This window comes from Leuresthes tenuis, unplaced genomic scaffold (genome assembly GCF_036924035.1).
Source record: "Leuresthes tenuis unplaced genomic scaffold, fLeuTen1.0.hap1 SCAF_12, whole genome shotgun sequence".
Classification (NCBI taxonomy): Eukaryota; Metazoa; Chordata; class Actinopteri; order Atheriniformes; family Atherinopsidae; genus Leuresthes; species Leuresthes tenuis.
Genome location: NW_027325366.1, coordinates 25,659,002 through 25,675,907, shown reverse-complemented (window position 1 = coordinate 25,675,907; position 16,906 = coordinate 25,659,002). Strand labels below are relative to the sequence as shown.

Below are 16,906 nucleotides of genomic sequence, written 5' to 3'. Positions count from 1 at the left end.
CTGGATAAAATGCTAAATGTGATTTAGGCCACTGAAAAGTAGAGAGAGAAGAAGAAACGCCATCAATCCATTGTGATTGTGATTTCTATCTATTATCTATGGACAATAGATGGACAAACTAGAAAAAAAGGATCACCTTTCCATCTACAAGAGAAAAAGAGGCTGAGAAAGAAGACTGATCTTTTCTAAAAATTGGAGATGCTGTCATTATTCATTCATCCCAGCTTGTGTTGGCCATATTGTGACTCAAGCTGTGACTCTTTTTCAACAAAGTCTGTTGCTTTTTCAACAAGTCACAAAGCACTTTTTTTGGTTGGCTTTTGGTGCAATAATTGATGTTGATAAAACATAAAATATATAATATCATTGGCCTTATCTTTCAGTTAGAAAAAATGTTTTTAGTTGAGTTTGCAACTTTGTTTCTAACGCTCATATTTTCCACCATTTCTGATTAAGGCAATGTCCACATAGTCAAATAGTCACCAGAACACCTAAACTAAGGTTGATGGGGTATAAGCATACTGAAGTCAACGAGACAACAGTAACACTTAATAGTGCCAAAAAATGACCTTTTCTTGAGTACAGGGTGTGTGTACAGGTATGTCTGACACTTTGAAGCAGCAACATATGTGACACTTATAAGAGCTGAACTTGGAGTACATATGCGAGTGCTCAACTGAGAACAAAAAATAAGTTTTTATCACTGTAGAAATTCTCTAACAATCCAAGCCTTTGTTTCGAACATCTCTGCGGTATTAATCAAATGTCCTGAGTGCTAATCGATTGGGGGCTGGATCAATAATGACCGGTGATACTAACACCATCCAGGGAGGAACAATAATTTCCTGTCTGTGTAAACCTGCTGTGACTGGCCAGTCAATACAGCTTTAGGATGAACAAACAAACCATCAAAAATGGACACAGACACACGTTATTTGAAAAAAAATATCTCACATGAGATAATGTTTAAGGACTATCAATGACTGTACTGCCCTGATCATTTTGAAAGCAAAATGCCATATCTTATCATTTTGGGTTTTTATACTTTCCAGGAAACTATTAGGTTCCATTCAAAATGTACCTGCAAAAATCAACTTTATATGTGTTTGTATGTGCTTTGAAAGAGTTCAGTGTTGTCATATTCTGCTGTAAAGGTATTTTAACAATGATTTTCCCCCATAAGTTTGACAAAAGAAAAAATATGATATTACACTGAAACCAGTAGAAGCCAATGGCTGTCTGGAAGGTAGAAAAAAGTCATAAAACAACAGTGTAGTTCACATTAGATATCTAATTACTATATTTGATATTTAGATATTCAAACAAATAAAAGCACTTTTTGTCTCTGTGTTGTGGAATGCTATGGAGCCCCTCGAGCTGATTGTGCAAAGAAAAGTGCTGCACAAGTTTCAAAACATAAAGGACAACACTGAACACCTTTTAGACAACATAGTGTTTGATAATGCAGTGTGTTCAATCAGAAGTTTTTGTCGGCACTGTTGCAACAAAGAACATTATGGGCCATTCTTGTCAACAGCAATAGCCATATGCAATGACTACATATACTGACTGATGACAAATGACTTTTATACATTTATAATTCAACAACATGATATCCCTTTCCATTTTGAATTGAATTGAAAGTGTCACTCATTTAAGCTTAAAACCCCTGTGTAATCATATTTATGTGTAACTTTTTGGCAGAATGGTCAATGTAAACCTTTAGAGCCAAATATGAGATGTATGCATCAACCAGCCAAAAAATCATGACATGACCAGGGTACATATTTCCCCTGCAGAACTTACATTGTCACAAGACAATGACTACAGCCATTTTTTTTTCCATAAAAGGCAATATCAACAGCAGAATATCTGTCCAAAGCAAACAGAGCCATAACCAAGTCCCATATCTCTATCTCCTTAAAAAACAGAGTCAAGTTTTCTCTGGTTTTATGCTGCTCTATATCAGAGTCTTTTAGCTGAAAAAAGTGATTTGTTCAGTGGAGGAAAACTTGAAAATGTACCTTCTAATAGACTGCAGAGCAGGGACTTACATGCACAAACATGCATGCACGACAGGACTGGCTGCCACAACACGCACCACAGGAGCTCAGATTACAGCACACACAGAGGCACAGTGACTTTTTACTCTGTTAAAAATGCCAATATACTACTAGAAGTTCAAACAGTAAACAGCTGTTTGCCTCTGTATTAACTTTCAAAACAATATGTATTTTAGCTTTGAAATTTCTCTGATCAGTTGTCGACTACAAATAATTATCATCTCACTGTTATTCAAAGTCAGGGTTCATAAAAAAATTGAGGATTTTGTTGCTAAATAGCCAGATATTTCCTTTAAAAGTTGCTGAATTCTGCGAACATGTTTTCCTTACCAACTGCATAAGGTCATTGCTGTGTCGTTGGCTGTTGTTACAATGCTACCAAGATTCTGCTTCATAAGGCTTAATCTTAACTGTACAACCATAATGCAACACGTTGGTAGATCTATAAATGTTGGCAGTGAATGTTCAAAATTCTTGGTTGCTCAACTCCGTGTGAAATTTTGCTTAATCATTCATCTGTTTGGAAAGTTCAGTCATGTGATAATATCACAGGTGTTTGACATTCTTCATTAACATCTTCACAGTGTGTCTGAATTTTGTGACTACAACAGAACAATTAAGACGAAGATAAACACAACATAAAATCGGCAAAACTCAACTGCTCGTCACGTTAAAACCAGTGATAATAACCTGTGATTCAGCATAATGTATCTATCTGTATATATATTTTTCCTAAAAATATTATTGCTCTATTGATAAATGTTCTCTACCCAAACTTAAAAACCAAATGTCTGCAAAAACTTCCAGGAGCATTCACTTAAATCCGCTTTGTTGTTAGGTATACATATATGCATGTACATCATCATACATATATAATGCTTTGCAGACACAGACACAGTTTCTTGGTTAGATATTGCACTTTTCTCCGAACTCAAGACATCCTTTCTCATACATTGCCCATCGATAGTTCCTCTGGTCACAGTAGCAGCACTTCAAAATAAAATGGCTGTTGTGGCTGTAGATTCACAGTCATGGTCAGAGAAACACAAGAATGACTATGGTAAGCTTTGCACTGCTGATTGAGAGTCGGTGTCTTTTTTTCTAGACAAGGAATCTAAAAAAAGAAAAAGAAAAAAAGGAGGCATCGTGTCACCATAAAACAAACTTGGAATCACTCGGAAGCCACAGTAAATTTCTGCTGATTCAGCTCCAAGTGTGGCAGTAGCAAGTTTCCTGAATAATGCTGATGCCTCTTTGACTATGACTTCCTCTTCACATTCCTTAGTTCAAGTTATCTTTGTGCCTTTGTTGTCTAGTTTTCACTGTGGAAAGACTCTGGACTTGATGCAGCATCGTCACTGAGGATCTCAGTGTTGGTAAACGTCCCAGCAATCGAAGCACTGAGGGCTTGCCTAACAGGAGCCATCTCTGAAAGAATTATGTTATCGTGGTTGGTTACTAGTGTAGCCTTGTCCATGATCTCCTTGCTATGCTTGGACACTACGGCATCCAGGAAGTCATACTTGTGTGACAGCATACCGCTTTCAAAGAGGTATTTTAACAGGTAAGAAAAGGCCACATTTGCCAAGAAGGATGCTACCATGGACACAGACTTGAAGGGGAACCTCTGCTGGACAAAGTACTCTACCTCTCCAGTGAGGTGGTGGACTTTCTCTGCTGTTACCCAGCCAGGGTAATAGATGAATGGTGGGAGTTTTAGGTAGGGCTCCCCTCCACCAATGCGGAGCAAAAGCCCAAAGATATAGCCTGCCACAGACCCATATGTATTGGTACCCTTGACGAATAACACACTGAGAAGTTGGGGGAAAATGATGACGTAGACGAGGTCAGAGCTTAGGTACCACAGGCCATACACTGATCCTGTTAACAATGCCATAGCTGTGGCGAGAGCTCCGAATACAAAGATGGTGAGGCGCATCACCCAAACAATCTCACGATCTGAGGCCTGGAGGAGAGAAAAATGTGATAACAGTAAAGACGGAATGGAGAAGGTCTTGTTGCATTAAACCAATACAGTCTGTATAAAAAAAGGCTGTTTTTAATTTTTTTTAATAAAAACTATATTGATTTGTAATTTGGTTAAGTGATTAATCTTTTATCCACTGCCTTAAACTGTCTAGATGTGCGTTAGTAATGTTTTTGGTTCTCTTACCGACTGCCGAAAGGCGAGTTGATAGATGTTCCTGGCAAACATGGAGCTGGCTGACAGTATGGACGAGTCTGCTGATGACATTACCGCAGCTGACACTGCTCCCAGACCAAAGAAGGAGATGTAGGGTGGGCAGAGGTGCTGAAGAACTATGGGAAGGATCATATCTGATTGATCCTTATCCTTCGGAGGAAGTGAACCATAGGTAGTTTTGTTCCAGTCTAAAAAAAAAGGTAAATAATTCACTTAAGTGGTAAATGTGAATTAGCTACATTAGAAAAGAAGTTGTTTGTATCTCCCAAAATTCTCAGACTGAAATAAAGTCTCTGTGTCTTTCATAAATCAACATCACAACATACTTTGATTTAAGCTGAACAGGCTGTACTTGGCACATTCATTTTCAGGATTAATAACATTATGTTCATGGTCAACCTTTGTATTCCTAAATGGACTGAAAACTGCATTGCTGTTTTTGTGCAGATCTTTTTGATTTTCAGACAAAACATCCTTCTTTGAAACTTTGTTATTAGGCTCCCTGTAGACACACGTTTTAGTTGCTGAGAAACAATGAGCCTTTGTGCTGAATTACAGCAGAGATGATCAGTCTAATCCTGTTCTGTTGTTTAAAATATAAAGGGAAAAGCCTGCTAAGAGGACTGCTAAAAAGTAACATCAGCTGTCCTTAAAAGTAAATATATTCTATTTTGTATGGAATATATTATCAAATTAATTCTAATAATAATCAGATTGAAAGTAATTTGATAGATTATGGTTACCATCAGCAGAAGGAAAATACTGAACACTATGTGAGCAAACTTGTTGATCAAAACAGTAAAAACAGAACAATGTTGATTTAAGAAACTGATGCTGATCTTTCTGCCACTTTTTCCACCCTCCTCATCCTCAAGTGGTACATAATCTGAGCCTTTTCTTATCCATCTCTGGATACTTATAAGCAGCAGTTGATTAGTGCCAGTAACACATGAAACAGTTTCAGAAGGACCACATTAATTAGCTCCACTTCAGATGTAATATTCACGAAACCGGCATGGTCTGATGGCTCTCTCTTCTGCCTGTCGTGATAGGATTCATCTGCTGTTTACCCTCCAGACACATTGCGAAACTACATTTACATTAAAAAAAAATCTGCTGGGATGTAAACAATCTATGAAGGCAAGGCATTCTCTTTGATCACACTTTCTAGTTTGAATAAAGGATCAAATTCCTGGATTTGACAGTAGTCTTGTGATGTTTCATTAACTTTTCAATCTATATATCTGTGTGTATGCACATCATTCATGGAGCAGTGTCTGATTCAAGTGTGTTCTGAGTAATCAGATTTAAATGAGGTAATCCAGACATAACAGAGAGGTCATAAAGCCCCATCCACATATCTTGTAGTTAACAAGTGTTCACTAATTAACATTTCAGGCTCTGGTTATTGATAACACCTCTTCTATATTTTCCACAAAAACTGTTCAGAAGACAATGGTAAAAACTGTGGTTATTTCATATTACCATTTGTAGTAATTCCACAGATCCTCTTGTCAAAATGATCCAAGATGTTGTTTTATTCCCACCCTTAATTATGATCCATAGGGACATCCTCTAAACTCTAAATTAGAGCTCATATGAGCGTTTCCTAATCAGACCAAATGTCATTCTTAAGCATTTCCTTTAAAAAGCCATGAAGTCCTCTTAAGAAGACAGCGATGGATGTAGATTATGCCATTACATGCAGTGCTTTCAAAAAGTCAGATTTGACTTTTTTAAGTTATGGATTGCGTTCGTTCAGTTTCATGACAATACACAGTTACACAGTTCCATTGCACAGTTCTCACTTCCTTAGGCTTAGATAATAACATTACTAGGTAAGAGAAAGTAAACAGTGATGGTAAGGTCTGAATTACATTATTTTTACCACTCCGCTGTCACCTTAATAGATACCATTTAGCTGGTTTCGTTGCTGACATGTTAACGAAGGAACACGCTACGACAACACATTGTCACTTCCTGCTTGGGTTTGGGCTGTTACCTCCCATGCTTGGAGTTAGAAAACACCAGCACCTTACTGAACACCATTTTGACACTTCACATGGGGTTAGCCTAACAACCACACAAGGTTGTATATTATTTTAATTATAGGTTGTTTTCTGCATGAGAAACATTGAGTTATTCCTCGGAGGCGCTCAGTCTTGATATTTTGACCATCATTTCCACAAATCAACTTTGCCGACATTCACTGGTTGTCACATTGCTGCCAGTGTCCTCAAGTAAGAGTCTCTTAAAGATGCAGTGATACCACATATTGGGTAATACTTCAGTTTGTTGTAATATTTACCTGCAGTAATATTACTATTAGTAAAGTAATTCTATTAGAATTACTTTAAAAGAATAATTGAACACAGAGCACATTGTACTCGCAGCAGATTAGGGTTAGAATTTGGCTTCTAGGAGCCAATATAGCTTTAAAAGTAATATTCTAAGTAATAAGCCAATATTCTCAGTGCATGTTAGTGCATTTGTGTTTGTGTGTGTGAAGTTACTCGTGGAAGCCCCTATAGCTCCTATGAGAACCGAGGGGACGGCCATGACCAAGCAACCCAAGGCAGCAATGAAGGAAAGAACCTGAGCGTAGGTAGCTGAAGAGGCAGAAAGAACCCGTTGAAAATACACCTGCCAGGGGATCCCCCCCAACATCTAGGAAAAGAAACAACATATAAAATACAGACTCTCAACTAATGTATTACAAGTTAAAATCTAATTTATACAGATCAACTTTGAGGAAGTCTGTGTCTAAACCAAGCTTGAATGCCTTGTGCTTTAACCTCACTTTAAATGCAACACTATGTCTGCAGCACAGTTTGACTAAAATCACAATGTGTCTGGCATTTAATTTACAGTAATGTACTGTCTCAAGATGCATCTTCAATGAAAATGATACCTTACCAGCAAAAAGAAATTATCCGCCCAGAGCCAGTTGTCTTCAGGCTTAATCTCGCCCAGCCAGGGAGACTGATAGATTTCCTCCTTGGCTGAAATACTGATGTCTGTCACGGCGGGATTGGAAAGGGCAAAAGGCACGCTGATCCACTGATGAAGAGAAGGGAATCAGAATGAAAATCTTATAACATACTCCAGCATTTAAAATATATTTCTGTCAATAACTTTAACAAAAGCATCAGGCTCTATCTTGTGCTCCATGGAAAAATTATTGGGTGGCTATTGATTCAAAACTCACCAAGCCCAAGAAGATACAGAACAGCTGGACCACATCCGTGTAGGCGACAGAGTAAAGTCCTCCAACGAGTGTGTAGAAGATAGCTATCAGTGCTGAGATCACCACTGACATGTTGATGTTTATGTCCACGATCACACTGAGAGTTGCTCCTGTGTCGTATTACAACCATTCAGATTTCAGTCAAAATCTGCACTTAAATCTGAGAAACAATTATTATTATATATTGCTCATGATGAGTTCAAACATCAGAATGCAGACTAAAGATGGAGATGGGGGTCCCACCCATTGATCACATACCCAAAGCAGACAAAATGGCTGCAGACCAGAAGATTTCCCCCATGAGTGCAGGTATGAAGAGAAGGCCTCCCATTCTTTTCCCATAAAGCTGCTGGAAGGGGTCCAGCATGGTGACATATCCACGTGATCGCATGGGTTTAGCAAAGAAAAGTCCACCTGAGTGATGTCAGATATCAATGTAAATGCAGACAAATAGCATTAAGACACAGTTTTATGAGACTCCGATAATCAAAATTGACATGCAATGTGTTTCTTCTGCGTATAGTGACTCAGTTCAATTTCTCACAAGTCTCTCCATCTTTTCCCTACACTGCTCATACATTATGTATTCAGTCGTTTGAATATGGCACATGAGACCGTATTTACAGACTTGAAATTGCTTTCAGCTCTGATACAGAATGGTGAGTGTAATTTTGTTGTCAGAGTCATTTTGTTTCTGTGCAGTTTAACAACTGCACACGCCGACTGATTCAATACTGTGTTGTTCCTTAAAGATGTATACCATAGTGACGATAGCAACGCATTCCCTTCCTACTTTGTATTTTTCTATGTATTTCCCCTCCTTAAGAAATACTTAACGAATGCACAAGTGCAGAAACAACAGCATGCATCTTACCCACAACCAGGCTGAGAGCGTAACCAAAGGGTGCCTGTGCCCAGGCTAGGCCGTAGTCCGGAAGGTAGACGTATTCTGCTGTCCCATTGATGTAACCCCCACCGACCCAGGTGGCTAAAGAAGAAGAAAACCATTTCACTTTTTGTTAAGCAAGTTATTTAAGAAGAAGAGCATTTAATCTGAAACACAGTGAATCTAATTTACAGATGTGTGGTAGTAAATTATATCCGTGCGTAGAAGACGGAGTAAATTAAATCTGGTGTATTTTTCTGACTCCGTGACAACAAAACAGGACAAAAATGTCCACATGGCTCTTTTTGAACAGCCATCAGCGAGCGCACATTCACCAAACTCACCGGTCATTGTGAATCCACCTACGAAGAGTCCGATGTCCCTTCCCCCGACCATAATACTCTCGCTTCGGTCTCCACCTTCAGTGACTCCAGAGTTCTTATTCTTCCACGCTGCCCAGATCCCCACGAACAGAATCAGGACATAGAAGAGCACGATTGCCACGAGACCCTCGGCGTGGATTGCCATCTTCCTCTCGTCCGCTTCCCGTCGAAATCAAGTGCTAGTGGACACGGACTGGAAACTCATGTAGGGAACTTAAAGGAAACAAAGGAAAATTAATATTTGTCAAGTGAGAGTTTGTGTGCAGCATCATTAAATCCAGAACAAAAATGAATAAAAGAACATGAGTAACTTGTAGCCTAATTAATAAATATCCAATCAATTTGAGACGAATGCATTCTTTGAAAAGCGATGATATTGAATTATTTTCCTTAATTTGAAGTGACCAGACCTTGCCAAACAAATCCAACGGACACCACTCCTTTTTATGCAGATGGAGCCTTCAAGCAATTCAAACCTAATGTTTCCGACGCAAAGCTCCCTCAAACGTATCAAGTTGTGAAATTTTCAGGATCCTCAAATCCAAGACTTACCGAAAGAAAATAGGCTTCTTTGCCTTGTCAGATCTTAACAATGACTTGACAATATTCCTGCACAGTCTGTTTTAAGAAAACACATTTTAAAATCACTTTAAAAAATCACTATAAAACGCAATCTACTGTCTCGGATGTTACTTAAACAATGAATAAATAAAAAAAAATACACGAATAAATAAATAGTTAAATGAGAAGATGTTCGCATATTCCTTCTCACTGTAAGTACATCAAATTTAAAGGTGTCTTGAGGACTTTGGGTATCCTACCTTATCCAAATGACGCACACACAGTCGCGCAGGAAGAAGAACAAGAGGCTTTCCATCATGTGTGGAAATTAATCGAAATCATGTTAGATAAAAATAAAACCTAGTTCCAGATGGATTCATCGATGAGACCACACATGTTGTTGCGCATGTTGCAAAGCTATCGGCTGAGTTTATGTTTTACGTGCGTAATTTTTGCCTCGCTTTACAGGATTCTTTTCGACAGTTTTGCTCTAGTTTACTTGAGCTTTGCCTGCAAAATTATACTGCATTCTAAAAACGCACAAACATAATTTTGTCCCTAAATAGTGTTCAGAATATGGACCGACACCTCCTCCTCTTTTGTAAAGCCACCATGTACAAAGAAAAACAAAACAAAAAAAACATTGTAGCTTTCCAAATGTAAAAAAAAATGCCAACCATAAAGCCAAAGAGTTCTAAAACTGATGGTTTGAGTCCGAAGTCCTGACTCAAAACTTGCCTTATTGGTTCAGTCCACGGCCGGTATTTCCTTATCGATCTAACATTAAATCATCTGTCAAAGTAGACAATTGCAGGTACAATAAAGTATAACGGTTAAAGGACATCATCTTAAAAAGTGGCAATATCTTACCTTTCCTTTGATGAAACTGGTCCGAAACGATCCCAAGAGCACAATCTCAGAAAAGATAACTTAAAAGAAAAGTGTTGAAGGGTACTGGCAAAATATTACTGTATTGTAACTCCAATGTAATCCTCCTGGGCGACCAAACACAATTCACATGCGCTGTTTTTTAACTCACCAATACTGGTCGGCAAGTGTCGCACAGGGGGGCAGAGAGAGGGAGGGGTGTGAGTGGAGATGGGTGGAGGGGTGGAGATGAATGGGAGTGGTGGGTTTATTGGGTGCTGTCAGGGTGGGTAGATGGTGGATGAATGTCTTCCAGGGCAAGACGAAAATAGCATCTAATAGAGAGTGGCTTGACGCACGAGCTCTCCGGAAAAGCTTTCCAATATCATAACATCGTATTGGCAGCGGAGGAAATCTTTCCTCTGCCAGGTTACATTTCAGGCCTGATTTACGATGTTGCGCAGGTCTCCGCTTGCCCAGTGATGTAGGCTTCGTGACCAGAGCTATTGGCTGTAGTATTTTGTGGGGATGTTGCTTTTTCGGTTTATGACCCACTTTATGCACGCAATGCATAAAGTCAAAGCTATTTTGTCAAAGAGCATCACTCCGTTCAAAACTTCTTGGATTTGATCGACAAAATGTGAAAAGCTGTTTGTAAAATCATAAATAAAAAGCAGCATGAAGACACTGCTTGTATACTTTAATTTTGTGCTTCGTGTTGAGCTCGTAAGGACTGCCTCCAATCCATAATTCGAAGCAGCAACCTAACAGGAGCAATCTCCATTGCTACATCATCCGCTGTGAGTTCTGCTGAATGAGTTTGCACGGAGCGGTCATACCGCTGTCCATGGTGCTGAAGTCCGTCTGTCCACAGCTCTGATCACATTTCAGGATGTTTTTAGACACACTAAAACTCCCCTCCACTCAAAAATACGCGTTCTCTCTCTTGGATGAACGTGCCTATTGAGACTCTGGACGATTCCTTTCAAACTATATGTTGAAAACTGGAAAGCTTTGAGAAGGAAAATTTGGTTTTATAATAATATCTGACAGAGAGATTTCAGAAATAGTCCCCCCCCCCCCCCCCCCCCCTCCACACACACACACACAAATAACAGAACAAATGCGTAGGAGAAACAAAAAACAAAATAAAATAAACCTCACTTCACTGCATTGTATTCATGTAATTAACTGTATTCCTTTCTATGGTTTCCCAACATTGTTTTTGCCAAGCTCATTATACCTTGAGCTTCACATAAAGTCCTTCAAGGAAACCTCATTATTTCAACCAATAGCAACCAGTGTGCATTTTGTGAACAAATTATTATTATTTTTTTAAATTCTTCTTTTCCCGTAGTATAATTACTCACTTGAAGAAGTACTGTGAAAGCCAGAAATAAAATCTCGACACATCCTGTAATTTACTGTGTTTGTGACTGACAGTCCGTGAGACAGGGGGCACCTCTAATTGGAGGGGTTTTCTACAAATGAAGCACAGAAACATTTCTGCTGTGTTACAGGTAGTTAAGACAGTCAGCCAGGAAGGCCTCAGAGGAGATGGAAATACCTTCGTCCACATGCTAATTATAAAAAAATGCTTTAAGCCAGCTAATAAATAAGTGTCCAGTTTTCAACAGACATTGTAGTCTGAAATAACACAAAGCAGGCAACAACAACAGACTTCTGCTTGCCTTCTCAAAAGACCTTCATCGCCATCCTGTGGTTTCTTCAAGCTTTACACTCAAGGGTTTTAAGAAAATCTGTCGACAGCAAAGTATAGTTTGACCAAGTTCCATAAATCAGGAAACAAGTCTGAAGCCTCCATACAAACATAATTTCTAAATTGTTAACAATCCCTCCTTTTTTCTTTCTTTCAATGATGCATTTGTAGGTCAAAACACAATATATGCAACATACATGTACAAAAGGACTTTTTCCTCAATGAATTTCACTTCCAATAGACATACAAGCAAAACTCCACTTTAGTATTGTGATTAAAGCGGGAATTAATTGTGATTAAAGAGTGAACTCAGTACGTCTGTCCACAAGGAATCTGAAACGAAACACGGAATGAAGCCATCCCCTAATCTAATCGGTTACACTATATCGGTTTATTTTCTTTGGAATGAAAATGATTGAAATTATTACACAATTTATTTCTTTAAAAGTTACAAGAGCATATTTTGTTTTGCTTGTTTTTCAGCAAGAGTTAAACCTAACTAGAAAGTAAGCCACAACAGGGGAGTGACAGCACAACTGATTATGCATTAACATGAGAAAGTGGAATGTGATTTACAGTCTGTATTCTTTTTTCTTTCCCCTGTAACATATCGCCACCTTCTGGTCCTTCAGGTGCAACACAGCAGTGCCACAGGTGTCAGTTCTCAGTAAATCAGAGTTTTGCGTTGCTCTCAGTTTAGTAGAAAGTCTTTGCAGTTCAATGAAACTGTAAAACATGTAAAACATGTAAAACATATGCTGGTTACTCTATGGGAATGCAGGAAATTAAAAAATACATGTAAAAATAAAATTAAGTAGGCATTGATCAGCTGACAGTTCTGGTCTAAGCAGAAGCTTTTTTATGAACACACCTTGTGGTTTCAGAGTTTTTATGTTTACATCTTCACAGTCTTAGACATAGTTATTGAGCCTATAACCGTTGCTGGAGAGGGAGCAAAGTGAGGGTGCACGATTATCTTTAAGGGCCTCGGGGGGCTTGTAGAGCGGAGCAGGGTGGTAAATGTTATTGAAGGCAGGGGGGGGTGATGATGGTTGACTCCTCTGCAAACGGAGAGGCCTGTCGCCACCGCTGCTCCAGCACAGCACAAGCCCCCCGGACAGACTGAGGCAGGCCGAGGCGTAGCCGAGATACACAGCCAGACCGATCTCGTACTTCAGCCCACTGGGAAGGAAGGGGTTGTTGAATTCCATGATGACATCACTGGTGGTCCAGGACACGGTGACCAGGCAGAGAAGGCCAGCGCAGAGAAAAAAAATTCCCCCGCTCAGCACCAGGAGGGATTTGATCACTGAACGTCGGGCGAAGTGGGTACACTTCATTCCCATCACAGCAACCACAGATGCCAGGATTGAGGTGATGCAGGAGAGTACCATGAGCGCCCGGGCAGCCTAGCGAAGAATAGAGAAGACAAACACTTTAACATTTTAGTTAAAAAATGAACTGTTACACACAGCAAAATGAACTATAACAGATAAGTAATCTGCAGCAGACTCTTTTATTTTTCACCTGTCTACTTTTACTGGGAACAAATTGATGTGTCTTTGTAATGCAAAGACAGCAAGTCAGTTGCCTATTGAAATGCCAGTCACCAGCGTCACGAAGACACAGACATGGCAAAAAAAAAGCACACGACACTTTTGATCCTAAGTCACATTCAGCTGTAGCAGAATGTAAGAAAAACAGAAAAGACTTTACAAAACATCTAAGGGATCAATTCATCCAAGCATGATAGATGAAACAGAAGCTCTGTTATGTAGGGTTTGCTTTGGTTAACAAAAAGTGTTGAGAAAGCGTTGTACAAAAAGTCTCCTTCCAGCCTGTACAAACACAGTCAGGTTAGTTATGTATCTGTGGCCACTGAATTTCAAATGCATCCATGGTAATATGTAATAGCCTTGCTGATGTTGCTGCATGGGTAATAGTATGAGAAGCTTTCTATACAATCTAAAATAATTTCTGTAATGTTTATTTCCTGTTTGGTTTGTTATTGCAGTCTTCAGAGAGGTGAGCTCTTATGAATAAGCTCATTTTGTATGCATGTGAAAGATAAGTTAAAAATGAAAGAAGACTAATTCTTGTTCTCCTGCTACTGAGCAGGAAGTTATTGACTGTAAAGGGGTTTAACTGCTTTGTCTACATCAGCCAAGGAACATTTTTTAAAATTACATTTGTACTTATCATGGGTTTAAATGTTAAAATGGAAAAGATATTTACCAAACAATGATGTCAAGATCAGTTGTTCATGCAATGTTCAGGCATTTCTACGATTCATCGACTATTGAAATAAACAAATACAGGCGGACATGATTTTTTCCCCCTCCCATTTCTGTTTTTCTCGTGACAAGATAAGGTGCCTTGGATAAAGTTCTACTAAAAGGTGCAGCTGCAGTACCTGCAGGTCGCGGGGCAGCGCCAGCAGAGATCTGTACAGCTCACACTGGTAAATACCGGTGCTGTGCCAGACACACTCCATCCACAGGCCTTTCATGTAGCCAGTTGCTGTGATGATGTTAGAGCCCACGTTGGCAAGGCTGCGCCAGTGGGGGAGCAGGGTTGCAACTACAGTTCCTGCAAAGCCCAAAAGTCCTAAGAAGAAGCCCAGGAGCTGAACCGCCATGCTGGCCATCACTGGTTCACTCGGAAAGATGCTCAAACTGCAAAATACAAAGTTAGAAGCAGGAAATCACTTGTAATTAAGCTAAAATGCCGACATAGCAAGGGATGACTACCATCTCTTTAAGTGCACATAATTCTCATGAGCTGCATAACTACGAGTAGGATTAGGACAATTTATAAAAAATGAAGGAAAAATCAATACAGAGAAACTACTTAAAATAGGGTATTTTTAAAATAATCACTTGAATAGGAGACACTTCCAACACAAAACTACTCACTGTCCCCAAGGCTGAAATATGGCTGGATTATTCCCCTTATCTGCCTGGTCCCCAGCAGCGCAGCATATCCCACTGGGCTTACATCCAGTCACAGAGTCTGAGCCATTCCTCAAGTGTCTCCCGAGTGCGGTCAGAAATAGCAGTGGAAACTTTCAGCGCTCTGGCATCAGTCTCTGGTGAGCGGCAGGTGACTGCATGTGTGACTAATGACAGCAGTGTTCAGCTTCACCTGTTTAACGCTCTCCTCTGGAGGGCAAAGCACAGCAGTCTATTTGTTAAGCTCTTTGCCGCCCCTCAGGAAAGAAGAAAGAGAGAGAGAGAGAGAGAGAGAGGAAATTAAACATTTACAGAAACCACCTGAGCTGAAAGCACCGCTATAAGCCACTAACTTAGACATTTTTCACAGCACTACAGGGTGTTCAAAAGCAAGGGACTGAATGACTTCCTGACTGAGCGTCTGCCTGCCAGGTCCCAAACTCTTCCAAGAAGGGAGAGCACTGATAGCTGTGGCCAAATTATATCCCTTTCTCTTCTCTTAATGTTTGACCTGAGACCATGCGGCACTCATTTATACATTTACCAAACAGAGCAGTACAAATAACTAAACTTGTAGCTTCAAGCTACAAGAAAAGATTCCCTTCCTCAAAGTGTGAAAATCTGCTTAATCATTTACCTTTGTTCTTTCGTTCTTGTGTTTTCAACAAAATATTCTGAATATAGAGCAAATTTTAGGAAAATGCTATCCCAAAAAGCCCGACTTCTTGAATAAGGGACGATACTGATGATAGAAATATAATTTTGCAGCCATAGGAAAGAAATTTAAATTGCAAATAGGGCCAATACAAGCCCATTGTTTTGACTTCCTCAGAGAACAGAAGATGTTTATAAAGCCTGATTATTGTTCAGAATCAAACCTGGCACCACTTGGACCCCTTAAAATCTCATGATACAAGCCTCATTGTGCTTACTTCATGATTGACTAATCTGGTGGCGTGAATAGGAAGCAACAGAAACAAAAGCACATTTATCTCTCTTGTTTACCCTGAATTTAAGTCAGTTTTGCCCCTTTGATTAGGGAACAATCCTGATTTTGGGAAAAATGCATCTGGATGGAATTTCCTCGCCATGAAATGGTATGATACAATACCGGTGCTGCTTTACATCTCCCATATTTATAGCTTGTAAAAACTCTTCTTAATACTCACCAACAAGAGGCTTAGAGGGCCACAGTCACAACTGTCAAGATTGTGTATTTGTCCTGAGAGGCAGAGATGTATTTGGAGAAGTTCCAAATGACCAGAATCATTGGCACTGACTCCACGCTGTGCAGCTCCTCTTGCTGCTGCTTCCAGTCTAAATGAACAAACAATACGTGAGAGTTACAGGATGGTCAGCTATGTGATGAGCCAGTGTTAGATATCAGCATCTTCATCATTGGCATTATCCCTGCCAGTGCCAGCAGCATGGTGGAAGAGATGGCATGAGAGACTATCCCGGTGCTGCTCCAGACAGATAAACAGGGCAATGTCAAATGTGTATCCGGAGGCAGAGCAGAGTTTCTAAGCAGAGACAGACAGAGGAGACATTGTTCTCACAGGTTGTTTTTCTTTTTTTGTTGTCTCAGCAACTCATCCCTGCATCTCCAGAAATGTGCATAATCAAATGGGGGATTAAAAGAATGAATGGAAAGATAATTTAATCAACTAATATATCTATAACAGCTTGTCAAAAAAGTGTTTATTATCTGCAATTAGTCTACATTTGAACAGTAAAACAATGCTGCACCCGGTCAAACCTTTAAAGCCGAACCGTGCTTGTAGTGCCGTGCTGCATTTGTGATCTCGTGTGTGTGTGTGTGGTACATACTGCCCGGCAATCCAAATGAGGTCATTAAACAACGCGGTTTCATCTAATTCCTTCAAGGTCCAAATTCTCCTTGTAGTTAGTCTCTTTTTGTTCATCTGTGTCCCGAGTGTAGCCTACCGTGACATCTGATTGGTATACAAGAGCATTTTCCCGGTCCTTCCCCTGTGTCCTTCGTGCAGCATTCAGCTCTCTGTA

General features: G+C 39.7%; 2 protein-coding genes across 3 annotated transcripts; both read right to left on the bottom strand.

The window, feature by feature from the left end:
- Positions 1-3,235: 3,235 nt before the first annotated feature.
- LOC140319941 (high-affinity choline transporter 1-like) lies at positions 3,236-8,927 on the bottom strand. Its single transcript, XM_072397710.1, has 9 exons — positions 8,744-8,927; positions 8,388-8,501; positions 7,772-7,927; positions 7,475-7,623; positions 7,183-7,326; positions 6,780-6,933; positions 4,237-4,454; positions 3,748-4,029; positions 3,236-3,705 (listed from the first exon to the last, which is right to left on the bottom strand). The coding sequence occupies exons 1-9, from the start codon at positions 8,925-8,927 to the stop codon at positions 3,376-3,378; spliced, it is 1,731 nt and encodes a 576-aa protein (XP_072253811.1). The 3' UTR covers positions 3,236-3,375.
- A 3,408-nt stretch (positions 8,928-12,335) lies between these two features.
- LOC140319940 (claudin-14-like) lies at positions 12,336-14,984 on the bottom strand. Of its 2 annotated transcripts, XM_072397708.1 has the most exons (4): positions 14,846-14,922; positions 14,344-14,605; positions 12,802-13,339; positions 12,336-12,656 (listed from the first exon to the last, which is right to left on the bottom strand). In XM_072397708.1, exons 2-3 carry the CDS (start codon positions 14,575-14,577, stop codon positions 12,842-12,844), a joined length of 732 nt encoding a protein of 243 aa, XP_072253809.1. In that variant the 5' UTR covers positions 14,578-14,605; positions 14,846-14,922; the 3' UTR covers positions 12,336-12,656; positions 12,802-12,841. The 2 variants fall into 2 exon arrangements, with proteins under 2 accessions (XP_072253809.1, XP_072253810.1); XM_072397709.1 differs by having other exon boundaries at positions 12,336-13,339; positions 14,846-14,984.
- Between the last annotated feature and the right edge of the window lie 1,922 nt (positions 14,985-16,906).